General features: G+C 42.9%; 1 protein-coding gene across 1 annotated transcript in view; it reads left to right on the top strand.

Moving 5' to 3' along the window:
* The first annotated feature begins 6,055 nt into the window (after positions 1 to 6,055).
* MXRA5 (matrix remodeling associated 5) overlaps positions 6,056 to 18,828 on the top strand; it is a 230,304-nt gene continuing 217,531 nt past the window's right edge. The window contains exon 1 of the mRNA XM_086934665.1: positions 6,056 to 6,267. Within this exon, the coding sequence (XP_086790791.1) occupies positions 6,080 to 6,267 (188 nt within the window). The 5' untranslated portion in view covers positions 6,056 to 6,079. The remainder of the gene's footprint in view (positions 6,268 to 18,828) is intronic.

Genomic DNA, 18,828 nt, shown 5'->3' on the forward strand with positions numbered 1-18,828 from the left:
TTTGCATAACAAAAGGCTGCACAATGTTTAACCCCTTCGAGGCTGATGACGAGCTGGGCTCGCCATGGCGTAGCCCGCTCGCACGCTGATGACGAGCCCAGCTCGTCATCGCAAAGTGCGATTTGAAAAATCTCAGCGCAGGAGCGGAATTCCGCTAGCGCGCATGAGGTTAAAATGAATTATTCTTGTTGCATTTTACCAACTCTAGAAATCTGCATTCATAGTATGGCGATAAAACGAGTTTGCGCCTGGCACTGCCTAACATTTCCAGCATGGGCATTAAGCTGTGCCAGTCCAATGTTTCTGGTAAAGCCCAGAAACTTCAGAAGAAAGCAGCCTGCCACATTTCCTATTTCATGCCAAGATATCACATCCACCCGACACCAAGTGTTTTTTTCTGGTTTCCAATGACATCCGGTAACAAATTCTAGAACCTGCGAATTTCACAGGGCTCGTTGAACATTTGAGCCTTCCTCCATCAAATCTAAAGCGAATTAAATATATCCTACCACTTTTAAGAGATTGCCAATTTGCACAAGTTAGGCCAGCATTGATTTACTTACAACTGCTTTCCTCCCCACTTGTTTGTTATGGGGTTGCACATTTCGGGGAATAGTCTGCTGTCCGCTGCACCGTCTCAGGGCGCAAATATGGTGCTGCCAGGTACAGACGGTGCGCTTGTTCCCCAGACGCACCCTCTGTTACCTTCGGCACCTAGGCCCCCTGTCCCGGCCCCAAGGAGATCAAAGCAAATTCCTGCGCCACAGATAGGGGGAGTAGTGAACCCTACTAATGGTCCCACTGTTGGTCCCGCTCCCCATTTTGACAGGCGCAGGGTGGTGAATCTGCCCCCAGAAGCAGTTCCATACACGGTAATCATGGTGGGAGTACCTGAGTTAACTGGTGATATGAGGGAGCCCCAAGACTCGTTACGTAATAAGGTGATAAGCTGGCTTAGTATCAACAGGCCGCTGCCTCCTGACCTGAAAGGCGAGGTCCTGATGGTCAGGAGGATCCCTTGGATTGGTCATACCCCAAAGAATAGGGCAGGGGATTGTATTATCATAAGCTTCAAAAGCCCCCATGTAGCTAACTACATCTCCAACTGGCTTGTAAGGCCTGACAAGTCCAATATTGAACTTGTCCCCCTCTCATACTTCTACCCAAATGTAAGCAGCAGTGAGGCAGGGGGGGAGAAGGGGTGGACTAGAGTAGGCTTTGCTGTGGATGGCTCACGCTATAGACCAAGGCACCACCCACTACATGCCCAGGCAAACCTCATACATCATAATAGATTTTCCTGCCTAGACCAGGTCGACTGACCACAAACCAGGGAGACCTCTTTCAGCCCTGGGAAGACGGTGGATGACGTTCAAAGTCGGGTGGGAGAGAGTATAGCCCCTGTAACTGAACTTGGCCCGCAGGACAATGCTAAAGTTGAGGTGCAAAATCGGGTGGGAATGGCTGCAGCCCCTGCAACTGAACACGGCCCGCAGGATAACGCCAAAGATCGATCACTTAGCAGTGGTGACAGTCTGGGCTTACAGGGGTCTTATCACAACATCGGGACTGACCATATCCTGCAACCCGGGGGGGCGGAGTTGGCTGGTCCATCCGCCATCACGGAGTGCACTACTCCTCTGCCAGGAATTCATCCACCCACAGTCCCTGGACAATCCCCTACTGTAGGTCAAGGCCCTTCACCAATAGATCAGGGCTTGAGAATTGTTTCATGGAATGTAGCGGGCATTGCAAATAAGGAAGGCACACTGGAGTGGGACCATTTAGTGGGCAGTAGCGACATCCTCCTTCTCCAGGAAACGTGGGCGAGGGACACCGCAACCAGGAGCGGGTTTGAAGTATTTGAAATCCCTGCCAAATGGGGTGGGAGGGGGAGGCCGTCAGGTGGTCTGGCAATCTGGATCGCGAGCCACGCTGGGTGCCAGGCGGAACAGGTGCACACGTTCTCGCAGGACATCCAGTGTGTCCGGCTCACATGGCCTGGTAAACCATCATGGGCTATTGTGAACGTCTATTCGCGACCGGTTGCCGCGCCAAACGAATCTCCAACCCTTAACGACTTGTCCTCCTTCCTGGGGCAACTCCCAGGTGATCTCAAGGTGGTGCTTGGAGGAGACTTCAACTGCCACTTTGAACCTTTGGAGGGCATGTCGGAGGGTGTCCTCACGGCCGAGGATGACTATTGGGGGGTCCCACCCTCGTCTTCCCCCATCCCAAAGCCTGGTCCCCCCTTGCAATACAACTTATGTCCCTTACCCTGAACTACGCACTGAGGGCTTGTAATGGTCGCACCCCTTCCGATACTCCCTCAGTGTGTACTTTCAATAGGAGGGGTCACGAGTCGAGGCTAGATTACATCATGTTAGACATTACACTCTGGCCCAAAGTCCTCGACTTTAGGGTAATAAACAGGTCAGATAGTGACCATAATGCCCTTTGTTTAAATATCCAGTGGCCCATCCATTTAGCGGGCAAAGTGGTAGAAAACCCAGGGGGAGACACGGGGGAATTGGTCCTTACAACCAACAGGCGCAGGGTTATGTGGGGAAAGCTTGTGAGCTCAGAAGAGACCATTAGCAAGCTATACCAGTTGGCACTCCCAAGGTATGGAGGTGGACGCACTTCTAAACGCACCAAGAACCCCGGAATACAATGAGAAACTGGGTGATATCCACCAGGATCTTGTAAGAGACTTGGCTGAGGTATTCTACCCGGTGGTGCCCAATAGAAAGAAAAAGACCCATGTTCCCACCTGGTATACCTCCTCTTGTAGGGCAGCAAAGACTGAGCTCATTGCTGCAATAAAAGAGGGGACAAATAAGGCCAAGGTACGTGACCTTAGGAAATACTATAAAGCTGTGATGGCGACTGCCAGGACCGAGTGGGACTGGAATCACTGGCAAGATCTTCATGATGCCCTAAAAGTCAGGGACTCCCGCAAATTCTGGGCCCTTGTTAACAATGGCATAGGGGAACTCAAAAAAGCAGTGGAACCCAATATCGCCCCCGAGGTTTGGGAGGCCCATTTTGGGGAGCTCTATCAAGACACCAACCCCTGCCCTGACACAGCCCTGTTTGCGCCCTGTGGCGCACAGGACTGTGAAATGGAACTATCCCTGGGGGAAGTGGAGGCAGCCCTGAAGCACTTATCATCGGGGAAGGCGCCTGGTCTGGATAGGCTACCTGGGGATTTGTTTAGGCACCACACGGACATCTGGGGCCCATACCTTCTTATTCTTTTCAATGCCATCCTAGGAGGTATGTCAATCCCTGGGTCGTGGCTGGGGGCAGAGATTGTTCCGATCCACAAGAAGGGATCTACTCTGCTCCCCGCCAACTACAGGCCTATTAGCCTAATAGATGTACCCCAAAAGCTCTTTGCGCGCCTCATCCTTAATCACCTCCTGGACTGGGTGGAGGACAATGACATCATGAGCCCCCTTCAGGCTGGCTTCAGAAAGAACACGTCGACCATGGACCAGATCTTCCGCCTTCTTCTCCTATATTGGAAGACTGTAACTATAGAGGGAGGAAGACTGTACATGGTCTTCGTGGATCTGAGGTCAGCCTTTGACCTAGTTCCCAGAGGGAAACTATGGGAGGTTCTGCAGAAGCTAGGAGTGCCCCCCCACCTCCTTAGCATTATCATCAGGCTGCACGAGAACAACTATGCACAAGTGAGGTGTGGGAGGGATGGTAAGCTCTCGGGCAAATTTCCGGTCCGCCGAGGAGTCAGACAGGGCTGTGTCTTGGCGCCGACCCTGTTCTGCCTTTTCATCAACAGTGTCATTCAACATCTTGACACTGTTGAGGACAATGATGCCCCGGTTTTGGCAGGCAGGAGGGTTCCGGCAATCATGTTTGCTGATGATACCCTCCTGCTTTCCAAATCCCCCATGGGGATCCAGAGGATTGTGAATGGTTTTGGCCTTTTCTGTCGTCAACATGGGTTGGAGGTCAACACAGATAAAACCAAGTTTATGATCTTCAATCCCCCTGCCAGAACCAGACCCAACCCAAAACTGGGGGAAGTTAGCCTTGAGAGGGTCTCGACCTTTATATATCTGGGGGTAACGCTACAAGAAAACTTAGCTTGGGACTGCCAGATAGCGAGATCAAGGCTGAAACTATCCCAGCTAGCAGGCGCACTCCTGAAGGTGGTAAATAAGTCCACCTTTAAGCCTGTAAGCCCGGCCCTTGAAACATACAGATCCCAAGCGAAGGCAGCAGCCATGTATGGCAGTGAGTTGTGGGGTCACAAAGCAGGGAAGGCACTGGTAGCGGTGGAAAATAGTTTTTTGAGACGCCTACTTGCTCTCCCGCAAGGTACGCCACTCCTCCCTCTAAGATTGGATTTGGGGATACACTCCATTGCTGAAGATCTCCTATCGAAACCCGTGAAGTTTTGGCACCGGATATGGTCTACCGAGGAACTGTACCATTATAGGCAGGACCTTATCCATGTACTGAGGCTGAATGGTAGCAATAATATCCCCTGGCTGGCCTATATTAAATCAGAATTGTTCAGTTTGAACTTGCCAGACCTTTGGGATGATCCAGCTCAGGGTTGCCAAAGGATCACGCGTAAAACTCTTGCCCAGCTCTACAAAAACAGAAATCTGGCTGACATGGATAATGCTCATAGCAGCGGCACCTTGATGGGACGTTTTATCGAATCCAAAAATTCTTACCTTTTTGAACCTTTTATGGATTTTATCTTTCCTCTTTTGGCGAGGAAATTGTTTCTGCAATGGAGGTTTGGCACACTCCCCACTAAAGTATTCACCCATAAATGGACCATAGGGGGTGATAAACTCTGTCCTTGTTGTAAAACCAAGGATGAAGACGATTTGCACATAATGTTTGTTTGCCACGCGTACCAGAGTCCCAGGAAGCGCTGGATAGCACCGATGTGCCGAAACCTGGGTTTTCGGGAGTATCTACAAGCTTACAGGGTCATGAAAACCAATACCCTGGGACATATTGTCTTTGCTGTTTCAAAATTCCTAATGGCAGCTTGGATAATAAGGAAGAAAATGTCCCCCTGAACTGGTACAACCGTGCACTCCTTACCCCATGCAGACCCTCCAGACTTTTTACATATAAATACTGTGTATTATTTATACTGCATTTTATTGTGTAATATATGTACTGTATTTTATTGCATCTTTTATGGCCTATGTGGCCGAAATAAAGAATTTTTGGAATTGGAATTGGTTGCACATTTCTTATCAGGGGCAATTTGTAAAAGAAACAATATGGGGGGCTAATAATTATGACCCGGGTTGTTAGCACATGTCTTTTATCATGCAATTATTTAAATCTTGTGTATTTTAATCTAAAATGTACGTGTTTTTATGTAAAATGTACTTTTATGGGCAGAACTTGGCCGAAAAAAGTTTTTATTGACTTGACTTGATTGTTACATAACACAATATAATTACCACCCACGATAACATGGCATCCATTAAAGAAACAGAGATATGGTGGTTCATCACTTCCTAAAGAAGGGGGCATTTAATTAAATGACCTCTGATCTGCACTGACATACCTGTATGATTATAAAAAAGTTCAATAAGTTGATAAAAGCCCATCTCTTCAAGAAAGTTAACAGCGTGACGGATATCTTGTCTGCTAAGTTCTATTGGTTGTTTTTACATCCCCTCCTCTTTGCAAGCCCTTGTTCTTGCTCACACTCATTGTTTTTTCCTTTTCTTCCTCCTCTTATTAACAACTGGGTTCTTTGAACAGAGCGAGCAGCTTACTAAGAGCCCAATAAATTGCTATCAGAGAAGACATAGCATGCTGTGATATCTGTCACTGATGATGAACTGGTTTCAAGCATGCAACATCTGGTCTAAACATGTCCACAACGACAGCAGGCCCCTCCTGCAGAATTTCTGGAGATTATTGAAGCAGAAAAGCCCAATTTAAATAAACACGTTCACATGAGGTGTATTGTTGAAAGTTGAAAATACATGCCCTTCCTCACAGATGTGCAAATCCTAATTATGTTTATTTGTTTAAACAGGGGCTGAAGATCAAAATCTTTGACGCCATGCAAGAATGGGCGAACGTGTTGGCTCTGTCCGTGGTGCTGATTCTGTCCCTGGGATTTCCCCAGACTACTGTTTCCTGCCCTCACCCATGTGCCTGTTATGTGCAGACTGAAGTTCACTGCACATTTCGATCTTTAGCAGCTGTGCCAGCAAGAATTCCTAAACATGTGGAAAGGATGAATCTGGGGTTTGTATTGCATTATAATTGAGAAGTGTATATATATATCCCTTTTTACAATCACAACTATTTTCTTTTCTACTCTAAACACATCAGTGCACTGTTTTCTGACTGTTTGTAGTTTTTGGATGATAGAATGTTTCTACTTCACAATACTGAAGCAAGACACGTGTATTACAGACAGAGATGTGCAAAAAGGACTATGCTGGTCTGTAATTGTGGATCTTACATTGAGACCTATATCTTATTTCAATGAAACTATTTGAGTAGAGTCAATCGTCTCTAGAAGCAAAGAACTGATTGGTCCTCAGAGAGTCTCTCTTTGCATAATCAGTTTAATTTACAGTATATTATACATCTTTTTTGTAACAGCAGGATCTGTGGGGCTGCAACCTGTCCCACGAGCTGTGTTTGATCACAGTACTTTAAATTCTAAAGTCTACACACAGTGGGCCAGTTTTAGGTCTGGCTTGATAGTGCAGCTGTCTGTAAGAAGTATTGTTACCAATGCATTAAAATATTCATAGAGTGGGGTTTGACTCCACCGAAGGAGTATTTGTCTGTTGCCTCAGTCTATTGACACCTTGTGTATGGTTCTGCCTTACAGGAAGTGCTTCCATTGGAATGCATGATGGGGCTATTTTACATCTGAAAGTACTCTCAGTCCTCACACTGGTTGACACATTCATTTATTTATCTCTCCCATGCGTTCTATACAGAAAGCAATGCAGATTTGCTATTTTATTGCCAAGCAATGGCAAAGCCAGTAGGACTGACTTTAGCATGATGTAAAGCATTTGTGAGGGAATGTATATAAATAGTATTTGTGAATGGCTTTGCTTTTTTGTAAAACCTGATCTATTTAGCTTTGCCAGCGCATGTTTTGTACAGTTTTTCTTCTAGCGCCTTGCTGTTCTAATAATGTCAATACTAATGGAATTACAGTAGTGTGAATGTATGCTTGTATTAGAATATTCATAAATATGGTTGCTGCTTCTTATGTGTATGAATTTCATGAAAATAGACAGAACGGGGAATATCATTACCATGACAGTACAGATGAGAGCCAAGGGCAGCTGATATATCCAACATATTTGGATTTACAAACCATTACCTCTTTGTTGTCAAATAAGGAGACCACCTCGAGCAGAGCACTTCTAGTTAATTAGCATGTTAACAATGTATCCCAAAATCGTTTGTCATAACCACAATTTCTAGATGAAAAAATGTCAAATATTGCGAAGTCCATAAAGATTGACAAACAATAGCTACAAATGAACGAAGCTGCTTAACTGTGCATTGAACTGTAAAACGAAATAATATACTCAAAGGTGACACTGACTATTTGCAATATACCGGATGATGGATGTAGTTGTACTGCAATCTGTATATTGTCAATTTGTTTCTGGACATTGTAAGTCTTGATAAAATGTAAAAAAAACCAAAAAACAATAGTACTATAGCCTTATAGCCTGCCGTAGCGGGTTATACCGGCTACTAAAGTTCCACTCCCGCGTTAAAGGCCCGAGCTGAAGGCAAGGGACTTTAACAAGTGAACAGGACTTTAATAGCCGGTATAGCCCTGCTACGAAGGGCTATACGGTTATTAGAAAATTCTGCCACTTGAGGGCAGAATGTTCAAAAAAATAAAACAAAGGCCTCTTGATGCTCGAGGGGATTTAAATCCCCTCGAGCTCCGACAGGCCTTTGTAAAACATTGGAATGTTGCTCTACAGGCTTTTTCCGGCGCATAGAAGCAGGGAGCACTCCATTATCTTCAATGGAGCGCCCAACATTCCAATGTTCTAATATTCATTAATCATGTCACGATTAAGCAGTTCCAGTTGGTCTTCATTCATTTATTGTTAGTCATTAAAACAACTGGCCAATGTTTCAAACTGGTTGAGCCTCTGCCTAGGGAAATCATGATCTTGGTTTTGTCTGGTATTATGCCAAGCCTCTTTCTTGTATAAAGAACAACAATGGAAGAATGTAAACAATACACATATGTTACAAATTGGTTAGCTGCGGCGTCTCCACGTGTCAACTTGGTGACAGTTGATTGACAAATTCCCAAATTGACTATTGTTGTATGATCAGTGGGAAAATCATGATAACAAGTCCCAAGGCCCCTCCAACATCTCCAGTTCTACTGGTGAAAGTTGCTGTTATGGTTCCAATCATAAGACCCATGTCCTTTCAACATATCAATTCACTGGAATTCATCCCCAGGAAATTCGGTGTCCAATGTTGCAGGATTCCCCCACATTTTAAGGACTCCATGCCTAAGCAAGAGGGCCCCACGGGAGAAACCAGCATCAATGGTAGAACATTTCTACCCAAACAACTAATACATGTTAAATCAATTCTGATTACTTTCTGGTTTTCCAGAAAACAAACACTGACACAGTAAATTGTCCACAGCACACTCAGATCTCACTCAGCACTCACAGCCCCTGGCATTTTACTTTGGAGCTTTACCAAGTTTTTTCCCTGGTTACAACTTAGTAAGGAGTCATTTACATCAACAGAATTCAAGTGAGGATTTTGGGCAACTTCCCTATCATTTTCTCCATTTTACTACTGGGTCTTCCACATTATGTGCTTTTCGACTTAGAATGGAGTTGAGCTTGGGGTTTAAAGTAAGTGCTAGTACAGACATTTTACCTTATCTGGGACTAGTTTTCACACTGTCCATCACTCATTTCTATAATATGATATCCCTTAAACCTTGTGAACTTTATTTTTAAGCTAAGCAGTTTTCATAAATTGCTTCCCTGAAAAATACGCGAAAACGTTTTTTTATAAGGAAAGGAGTGTCTGAAGACAACCCACCACTTCTCTTGAAGACCAGCAAACACACAGCACCATAAACGAAGTTCCATGTTATGTAAAGCCATAATTATGTAATCTTCTTAATCCCTGGTGACTAAAAAAAAAGCGAAAAGGGTGGTGAAAGTAAGAACTCAAAACTGCAGCCATAGCATGAAAAAGCAGCAGTTGAACATTCTGCAAACAAATTCCAGTTTCCTGGACGTTTATATGATCCTTATTTGCCATTATTTGCTGGTATACCGATTTCTAGCTTCTTTCAAAGTTTGGGACTTTGAACCATTTAAGTACAAACACCTCATTTGATCCCTTTAAAATCTGAAATCCAGAATTTCTGTGGTTGATCATAAACGGATGCCTGGACTCAAAGCAGGAAAGTTGGAGTAGCCTTACCTACTGAAAGCTCTGTTTGGTAAGAGTATCTTTGCATCAGCTAATTTGGGTGCTAGTAGCTGATGCAAAATAAAGTGGGAATATCTATTGTCTCCAGCTTTCTTAGGGACCAACTTGAGCCTTACAGTCAAATAGGTAGTAAAACCAGCATGCAACACGCTACATTTTTTTTGGGTTTTACATTTATTGTCCTCATTTGCCTCTAAACACCATTCCACTCTCACCGTATCTGGGGTGTCCTGCCCTTTTGCTGAGAAGTGAAAGAAAAAAAGAGTTCAAACGTTACCACCTTCAGATTGTGAAGACCCCTTTTTCAAAGCACATTTTCTGTGAGCATGAGTAGACTTAATCATCAGACCCCTGATCCAACCTGCTTCCCTGTTGCTCAATCCACCTTAGTAGAGGTAACCGGAACTCATACCTTCTATTTCCCTTGTCCGAAATATCCAATCTGGCGATACTCTTTACAGATAATAACCAATCCTTGTATGGAGGAGGGGTTTGGGCAAACCATTGCTTACAAATTTCTCTGCGTGCCAGTAATATTGCATAAAATACCAGCTTTGCATGGTTTTTGCCAACACGCTAGCATACTCAATGTTAGATCCACAATGGCTCTGATAAGTGCAATTCTGTGGCTAGTAACCAAAAGTGTTATATTCTTTACCAGGCTCTTATGGAAATTGCACAATTTGACCCTGAATGCACCCTCAAAATAAACGTTTTTACTGAATCATTTCCTCATAATTCTCTGTCAATGGGAAAGTACAATTCGGAAGCGACTTAAGTCATCCGAAGAGCAATGATGGTGTGGCAAAGTCAATTTCCATTATATTGTCCCATCACAAGCCTTTGCAGCACACTTTGTGGGGCACAGATCTAGGCAAGCATGCTTATGAATCAGGCACACGTCCTCTGGTTACTTACAATCCTGCCTACAATTAATCAATTGTGTTATAAATACTGAACAGGGACTATATAGGTCCTGTTTACAGAACTATTAACCTCATTCCACAAGGACACTTCCAAGTAGCCAAAATAGTTTTATAATCTGCTCTTTACTCACTTCCTGCACGAGCAGAACCTCCAACTGGCTTAAAACAAGCACATTCTGTTATCTGGATGTGAGTAGTACATTCTGTGGCTATAACTGCCAGAGTATGGCATGAGGAGTGTTTGATGTACAAAGGGAAACATTCTCAATATTACAGTGGATAAAACGCTTCCAGATGTACACGCTTTCCCAATTAATGACTGTGAAAGGATTGTGGATATTAGTTTCACATTGTACCAGAGGCGAAGATGTGTGACTCAACAAATTCAAGTGTCTTTTCAGTATAGAAGGACCAGTTGATTCGGTCATCCTCTATTTTTAAAGGCAAATATTATTAATATCTGAAACAGTGACACACTGGTAACTGTTTAGAAGGAGTACTAAAATATATCAAGTATGTTCGATGTCTCATGGCATGTTTTAAATCACATCAGCATCTCAAGCTAGTTAGCCGTGTTTTAGCATACATAACAGTTGGCATTTCAACACATATGCAGAGGTAAAAAACAAATACGCAGATTTTCTTTGCTTTAATCAAGTAAAAGATTATATATATTTTTTATGTTTGTATAAAATAAGAAGGGCTTACACAAAATAAGACTTATTTATGTTTACTGTTCCTTGGCTTTAAATGTAAATAAATCCCTGTGTGCGCGGGTCGCTACATCGTGTCGTTTAATGTGGGTGGGCAGCCAAGAGTATCCCAGTCAACCCCTGTGCTGTCTATATGCATGGGGAAAGTATTTGGGTGTTATATCAACATATTACCATGCTTTTCAATCATACAGTATTGTCAACTGCAGGCACCAGAATTGAGGTAGCTATTGAGCATCTTAGAGGCACCAATTACACCGGTTGGTGCTGGGGTCCAGGAGTAGCCTACATTTTGAGGAAGGCCCATCCAGCCCAAGTCAGAGGTCCTATGGATGAACCTACCCGTCAGCAGTGAGAAGGGAGCTCAGAGATTTGCTAAAGGTTCCAATCAGATTAATTTGAGAACAACATGGGTCATCCAACCCATGCTAATCTTGAAGGGGCCATGATCTGGATGGCAGATGGACGAAGGCGATTAGGCCATTTCTGTTTCACTTCAGATATAAGTTTTGCGCTAAAAGGTGGACAGCGCCATTCCTGAGTACCAGTGAGTCTACAATTGATGTTAACAGCAAACACCTTTGAAGGTGCTTCTATAATAGTCCCACCATTTGGATTAAGCCAACTCCTGTTTAAAAAAAAACACAATAATCTAATATCATATACCATTAACGGCTCGACACGTGTTCTATGACTCAAGCATAATTTGGATGTAAGAAAAAGCGTGTTAGGTGAGGGTAAGTGTATTTGACATTTGCAAAACACATGTTCCACTTGGAAATTTATTAAAAATGCAGGAGGGAATTGAAATGCCTTTATAAAATGTCAAGTTTGATTAATGGTGAAAAGTTTTTAGCTGACCACTACAACGTTTAAAAGCTTGAATTATGGCAAATATTGTTTCGCTTTTAGGGTTACCTCAGTGTTAGTTTTCTAAAGCAAACAACAGCTCCATGTTTTCCCTTTGTGAAGTACACTTTTATCTCTCAGACAAATGCCCCCTCTTTTCTCCTCAACCCTTTGGTTGAAAGCGTGGCTACAACGGTTAGAGTAACAAAAGGCCCATGCCCGAAAGCCACATATAACTCAAGCAGAGCCAACACAAGGCCAGTGGGGGGCAGGGAAGAGAGGCAACAGGTCAAAGCGCCTGCCTGATTTACGGGCCAGGATTGATTCGACCTCATGAATGGCCTATGACTGGGGAAATAGTTCTGGCTCTACAGAACAAAACTGATTTATTTCCGGAGTCCGTTCACCCTGATTGTGGAATGGTTGGGTGTACATAAAAAGTAAGTTAATTACAGCTCTTGTGGGGTCTGAAGGGAAGCTACTTAAAAAAATCATTGTCTAACACCAAAACCTTGTCCATGATGTTTTCAATTATTTATTCATGAGTCCAATGCATAGCCACTTTCTAGAATAATAACCTCTAGAATGTAGAAAAATGGAAACCTTGCTACATTTTTTTTTAATGGTGAAATTTCACACCATACAAGATTTGCATTGTAGGATTTGGAGTAACGAGATAAAGAAGTCCGTGTAACACTTTTGGCTTATTCGTGAATTTCAGGCCCCAAAAACCACAGCAGTGAGTTAGAACAAAATCTTCGTGTATCTGGATTATATATTTATTTATTTAGTTTTTTTGTAGAATGGCTGTATGCTGTTAGCTGCTGCTGAGCTCTAAACTAATTGGGTCCGAGAGGTTGAGCTACACACAAACAGGCTTTTTTTGTTTAAGTTCTATTACTGATGTCATCACAGACTACTCTTTGTAAATTAGGAGCTGTTTTACTGTTATAACAATAGTGCAATGCGACACAATGCTTTCATGCAGCACCTCCATTGCGCGACGGATAATAATTCCTGACTTCAGTGCATTCCCTCTGGATTCAGTATCTCTGCGGGAAGTACGTCCCACTATCTGTGGTGGCCAATATTACAAGTGGTGCAGTCTCTCTACTGAGGGGAAATGTTGTGGAGCTCGGTGTGCTTGAAAACACTTCCCTACATTGGGACATTTTGATGGTCATTTGGAGGTGGGCCGAATAATGCTTCAATGTCCAGTTTCAAAAGTACTAGGCATGTTTCCAAAGAGAAGTTTGATGTTTATCTCTTACATTTATCAGATCAGCTAAGGAGTGTTGATTCTCAGTGTCTGTCCAGAGCTTTACTGAGGGACACGCTTCTCTGGGTTTTCTGGATTTGAGCTCGTCACCCAGATATTCTTCGAATATGGTGCGGAGGATCATAGTGGGAGATAGCCTCACAACATGATGCTGTGTCACCTAAAGTTTCTATACCGCCCTTATTTGGGACAACCGTATCCACTATGCAAAAGTGGTCTGACCAGAACAGGAACAATACTCTTGTTACCTCAAAAGGGTGACTGGATTGCAAGGCAGAATGACCGATTTTAAAGCTGAAGGCAGATGTTTGCCGACCACAACAGTGATAGGCTTCATGTGAGATTAACAACATCTGAATACCCCACTTCTTTTGGGAAATACAACATTATTGTTTCCAAGGTCATTGCTCATTTCACTGTGATGCACAGATTATTATTCAATTATAAAATGCCACAGGATTCCTACAAGCTCAAACAGCAGTTATATGAAAACAAGTCTAATGCACTGTAACCCGAGGTGTTTGTCATTTCCATAGTCAGAGATTTGGCATAGCAAACCTATAGGGAATGGTGCCGCACCACTAGCCAGAGGTGGGCACATAGGCTCAAGTGTTTTGGCATTATGTCAACAACAAACCAACTCAAAAAATGACAGCCAAATGTGAACTAACAGTAAGCCAAATCACCACAGATTTCTCTATTGGTTGCTGCAGCGTTTCACTTATTTAACCTGAAAGACGTTGGAAGCAACATACAACATTGAAAGCACAATGGGGATTCACAGAAATGACCCAGTAAATGGAAAAGATTTTCACCTAAACATTTTTATGCTACTGGATATTTGCGAAACATGCCTTCTCTGCTATTTGAAAGATAGCCTTATGGTCTCGGATTGTTCAAATACAGCATGATGGGTCTAGGTGTAATGTGTACTCAGAAAATGTTTAAATAGAAGTTTTGTAGTTGGATGTTTTCGGAAGTTTTCATACTGTCTACTCTCCATACAGTTTGAGCTGAGCGGTCAAGAAGTTGTGGTGACTGGGTATCATTTATGGGGAGTGGTCTGAGATATAAGACACTTGTATGGTGGTTTGAAAGGGAGGTTTGCTTACAAAAGTGATTACATGTTGTAGAGACTTTACTTTCCGTGCTCTGGGATTTAAGGGCTAAATGTAGGTATCCAAATACCGGTCGGTAACGGCCGAAAATACCGATTTTCGGCAGTTACCAACCGGTATTTAGATACTGAGATGTAGGGCATCTCAAAATACAGATTCAGTAATTTTACCGAATCGGTAATTTTACTGAATCAGTAATTTTACCGATTCGGTAAAATTACTGATTCGGTAAAATTACAGATTCGGTAAAATTACCGAATCTGTATTTTGTAATGTAGGTAGCACTGTAAACAGTGCTACAGGGCTTTAAGGATTCGTTATTTATCACCAACTATTAGTTGGTGGTAAATAACGAATTCCTAAGTAAATGCAAATATGTGCATTTACACCTGTTCAATGTGGCACACAAGCACTAATCAGGGGTGTAACAGGGTGTCACAGTGACACCCTGCCACCCTTTCATTTTTCGGTATTTACCGAATCGGTAATTACCGATTCGGTAATCGACATTCATTCCTATGGGCCTCCAGGCCCATAGGAATCAATGGCAAATACCGAATCAGTAAATACCGATTTGGTAAATACCGAATCCTATCGATTCGGTATTTTTTACCGAATTATTACCTACATTGGATTTACCGATTCATAAATACCGAATCAGTAAAATTCGGTATTTATGAATTGGTAAATCCCAATTACCTACATCTAGCCTAAAATTCTTTAATAGTAAGTAAAGTCTTTCTATCAGAAAAAGTGTACATAGTAACACAGTAGCAGAAGAGATCATAGTCCACAGAAATGGGAAAGTAGTTGTTGATAAATGGGACAATACAGAACATATTTTTAAAACACGCACACACATCTCAGGCAAAGACAGCTTTCTTGATTTGCCTATAATCACACAACCTTTGGTCATGTGGCATAACCGAGATAAGTACCAATGATCCATAGATGAGTATCTCAGCCAGATCTTATTTCATCAGTAGCTACATAGTAACTCGTGTTTTTTATGGTCCTGAGAAAAATAGGAATCTCCCAATAATCCTCCGTCATAAAAGCTATCAAGAATTAATGTATATGGAGGGGAAGCCAGGGGCTCCCATCTGATCTGCTCCCACGAACTTGCATGCTGAATCATTTACTTACTACTTAATACAGAATATCCAGAGTTACTAAGTCTACAAAAGATGTACAACGTTGGCTAAGTGTCAAAAAGGGCTAGAACCAACTATTACGTTAAAAAAGAGAGGGGTAGTCAAATGGCCTAAAACTCCTAATTGAAGTTTGCCTTTTTTCGCTATAAATAGAATAGGAATTGAATACCACTGCACGACTCAGGAAAAAAGCCAAAGTAACTTAAATTCCTATGCTCCAGTAACCTTAATGCATGTGGCAGGTTAATCTGCATTGGCCCAGTAGCTGTAGTTACTTGGTACATCAAAATTATAACTTCAGCAGGAACCACCTAGGTGACTGGTATTCCGCCCAAACATGTCTCCGGCTGCAAGCAGACAAAGCCTCCAAGTCAAATTCCCCCCAAAAATGTTTGAATCTGCACAGTGCCAGACTCTGTAATACAGAGATGGCAGACAGGGGGTGTGGATTCCCTGAATGCCCTTTCAGAACCATTTTTGGGCAGATCTCCTTTTCATGTTCTTCTTGGCTCAGAGTTTTGTTTTGAGTGATGCTCGTCACAGAAAGGCTATCTCCAGGCCGGAGCACTCACAACAGAGCTACAAACAGATAGGAGCAGTTTGCACCTGACCATCAACCGCCACGCCTGTCAGTGATCAGGAGATGACAAAATGCTGCTCCCCTTCTGGAAACCCCTCACACTGTAGCAACAGGAATGGCAGCCACACCTTTCAACACTGCTATCCCCCAAATGGCAGTTTCAGGAAGACCAGCCAGTAATCCTCTGCATCAGAAATAGAACTTCTCAGGAGAAGCATATGATCTCTTTCCCCTTATCAGTATTTGGGGTCTCCCCTTCCAGCATGAGGGAATTTCAGTAATACACTTCCACTGTCTGGGAAAGAAACCTCAACTCCATCTTGTGCACATGAACAGGCCAGGTGTTCTCAAAATGGACCCCAAAGGCCTGGATCACTCTGGTTCACTCAGATACTCAAGCAGTGTATTCAATACTTCAGATACACACACATTCCTCCAGGTGCTTGGGATCTTAATATTAGGATCCCTGGTTCACTGTTAGTAGTGAAAATTACTATGAGTAGGGTTGTTTGGTCTCACTCATGTGAAAAAAGGTCTGATCATACTATGATAACTACAAAACTTGGCATGCTACCCACCCTGTGTTACACATGTGAACCCGTGACAGGGACAGTAGTCTTCTTTCACTAATGGGGCCTCGCTTGGTGCGCCCGTCTTGACCCATGATAGGTTTAGGACCTGTTGTAGGTCAAAGACCGTCCTAGGCCTTCATGCACATGCTACTTTAAGTTGCGACTGTGGCCAAAAGATCCAACACAAGATACCTGATACAGCACCAGCGCTGAGCAAAAGGAAAGGAATGTTTCATATCTGACAGATACAATGCATTCCTGCCCTTTACTTTTGCCGTAAGGCAGTGCCACGTAGGGCAGTGCCACATGAAGTCCTGTGCCACTGCACAACGGCAGCATCTTGTAATTAAGGCCCTGAGGGAGGGACAAGTGTTGTACTGCAGTTCATTTTTTAACTGGATACACCTGTAACTGAACTACTGCCTTCTGTTCTGGGATATTGCACACCCATCAGACACAGGTGGGCCGTGCCACACGGATGGGCTACATTTTCAGGCAGAGTTGTGAATCTTTAGCAATGTGGATCAGCTGAAGACTAGTACCAGCTATCCATTTGACTGATCATGTTTTAGTACTAGGATGTAATCTAGATGTATGGACAGTCCCCCAGGAGCAGATTTACTAAGTCCTTGCATTGCCCTTGTGTGGCGCAAGTAGTCACAGGGCAACACAAGTCTATTATTGGGATTGACTAAGCCCTGCATGGCCACCTTGTGTGGCTCTGGGTTTCCAATGTAATACAAGGCAGAGCATAGCAGCAAGGAGGCATTCCAGGGGTGGAGTCTGGGAATTCCCTCACATCCACCCGTGGTTTTTGACACAACATTAGATTTGTTAAGGTAAAAAAACCTGGGATTACATCAGAATGATGTGTCTCCCCGATCCAGGTGTACCAACGGGAAATTTCTTTATTTCTACTCGTTACTTCCTCTTTCCATGTGTGCTGCATTCTGCCATACACATGGAACAAGGAATATGCCTTTAAAGAATGTTGACTTCTTACTTCACAAAAACAATCCTCCTGGTAACACAGGCACCCTTGCAGCATGGCAAAATGGTGCTTGCATTGGCGCTAGTCAGCACAAAGTTCACCAGGTCAGGCAAAGAATAGAAATGCATCTCTCCCTTTCACACAATGCAGTGCAGCAAGTTGTCTTGGTGCGTTGTGTGAAACAGTAGTAAATCTGCTCACAGTGTTCATTGTCACCAAACAGATTCAAGAATCTTTCAAAATAGGGCAGTGATTTCTCCCTAATCTTTATGTTTCAAATAGATTCTAACAAAAAGTGGGCTTTGCATGGGCTTAAAAAGGTTACTTGCATCAAAGTCAGTGTAGGAACCCCTTACAAAATCCTTAGGAATGTCTTACATGGCCTATTCCCACTTTATTCTCATTATGAGATAACCCAGTTCTTGTGAGATTTAATTTCATGCACTCCAAGTCTCACAATGTCTTTAGACATTATTGTGCATGGCTGTGACGCAACTACGGTGGGCTATTACTGTTACAATAAACTAAGAATTAGTCAATTGTCCCTCATTATTAGCCTAATATCTTAAACCATGTCTCATTCTAATAGAAGCTGCATTTTTTAGGTAGATTAAAGGCATCACTCAACAAGACTTCATTGGCCTGGAGCATGGTTAGAAGGTCCCACACCACAACAGAGGGAAAAAACAAACAGAAGCCAGAAACATAAAATCAGTGGAGAGTTGCAGATGGAGTTCCTTACACGCTGTTGCCCTTGCAACTGCTGGTATTTTATTCTCCAAATGTTATAATGTAATACAGAGTGATTTTCACAACGTCCTGCTTCAAATTAGTATTTATTTTGCTGCTAAACTTCTTCGGTTTAAAGCTGTAAGCAACAAATTGGCTTTGATTTCCTCTGCTGTGACGGATTTTTGTTGGGTTTAAGCCAGTTTTTAATATTAAGCAACCCTAAAGTATTGTGCTTTTAAGTTAAAAATATTCTTTCCATGAAAATATTTTTGTTCAAGACCGCAATGAAGGTTTATTGTTGAATGGGCTTCTTTCGACTCAGTCATATATGCATTTGCTGCTCACACAAAATTAAACAGTGAAACAGAAAATAATAGATTGTATATCTTTAGTTTGCTACATACATGTATTTAAACATAAAC

Source organism: Lissotriton vulgaris, chromosome 8, assembly GCF_964263255.1.
Source record: "Lissotriton vulgaris chromosome 8, aLisVul1.2, whole genome shotgun sequence".
In the NCBI taxonomy this organism is placed as follows: Eukaryota; Metazoa; Chordata; class Amphibia; order Caudata; family Salamandridae; genus Lissotriton; species Lissotriton vulgaris.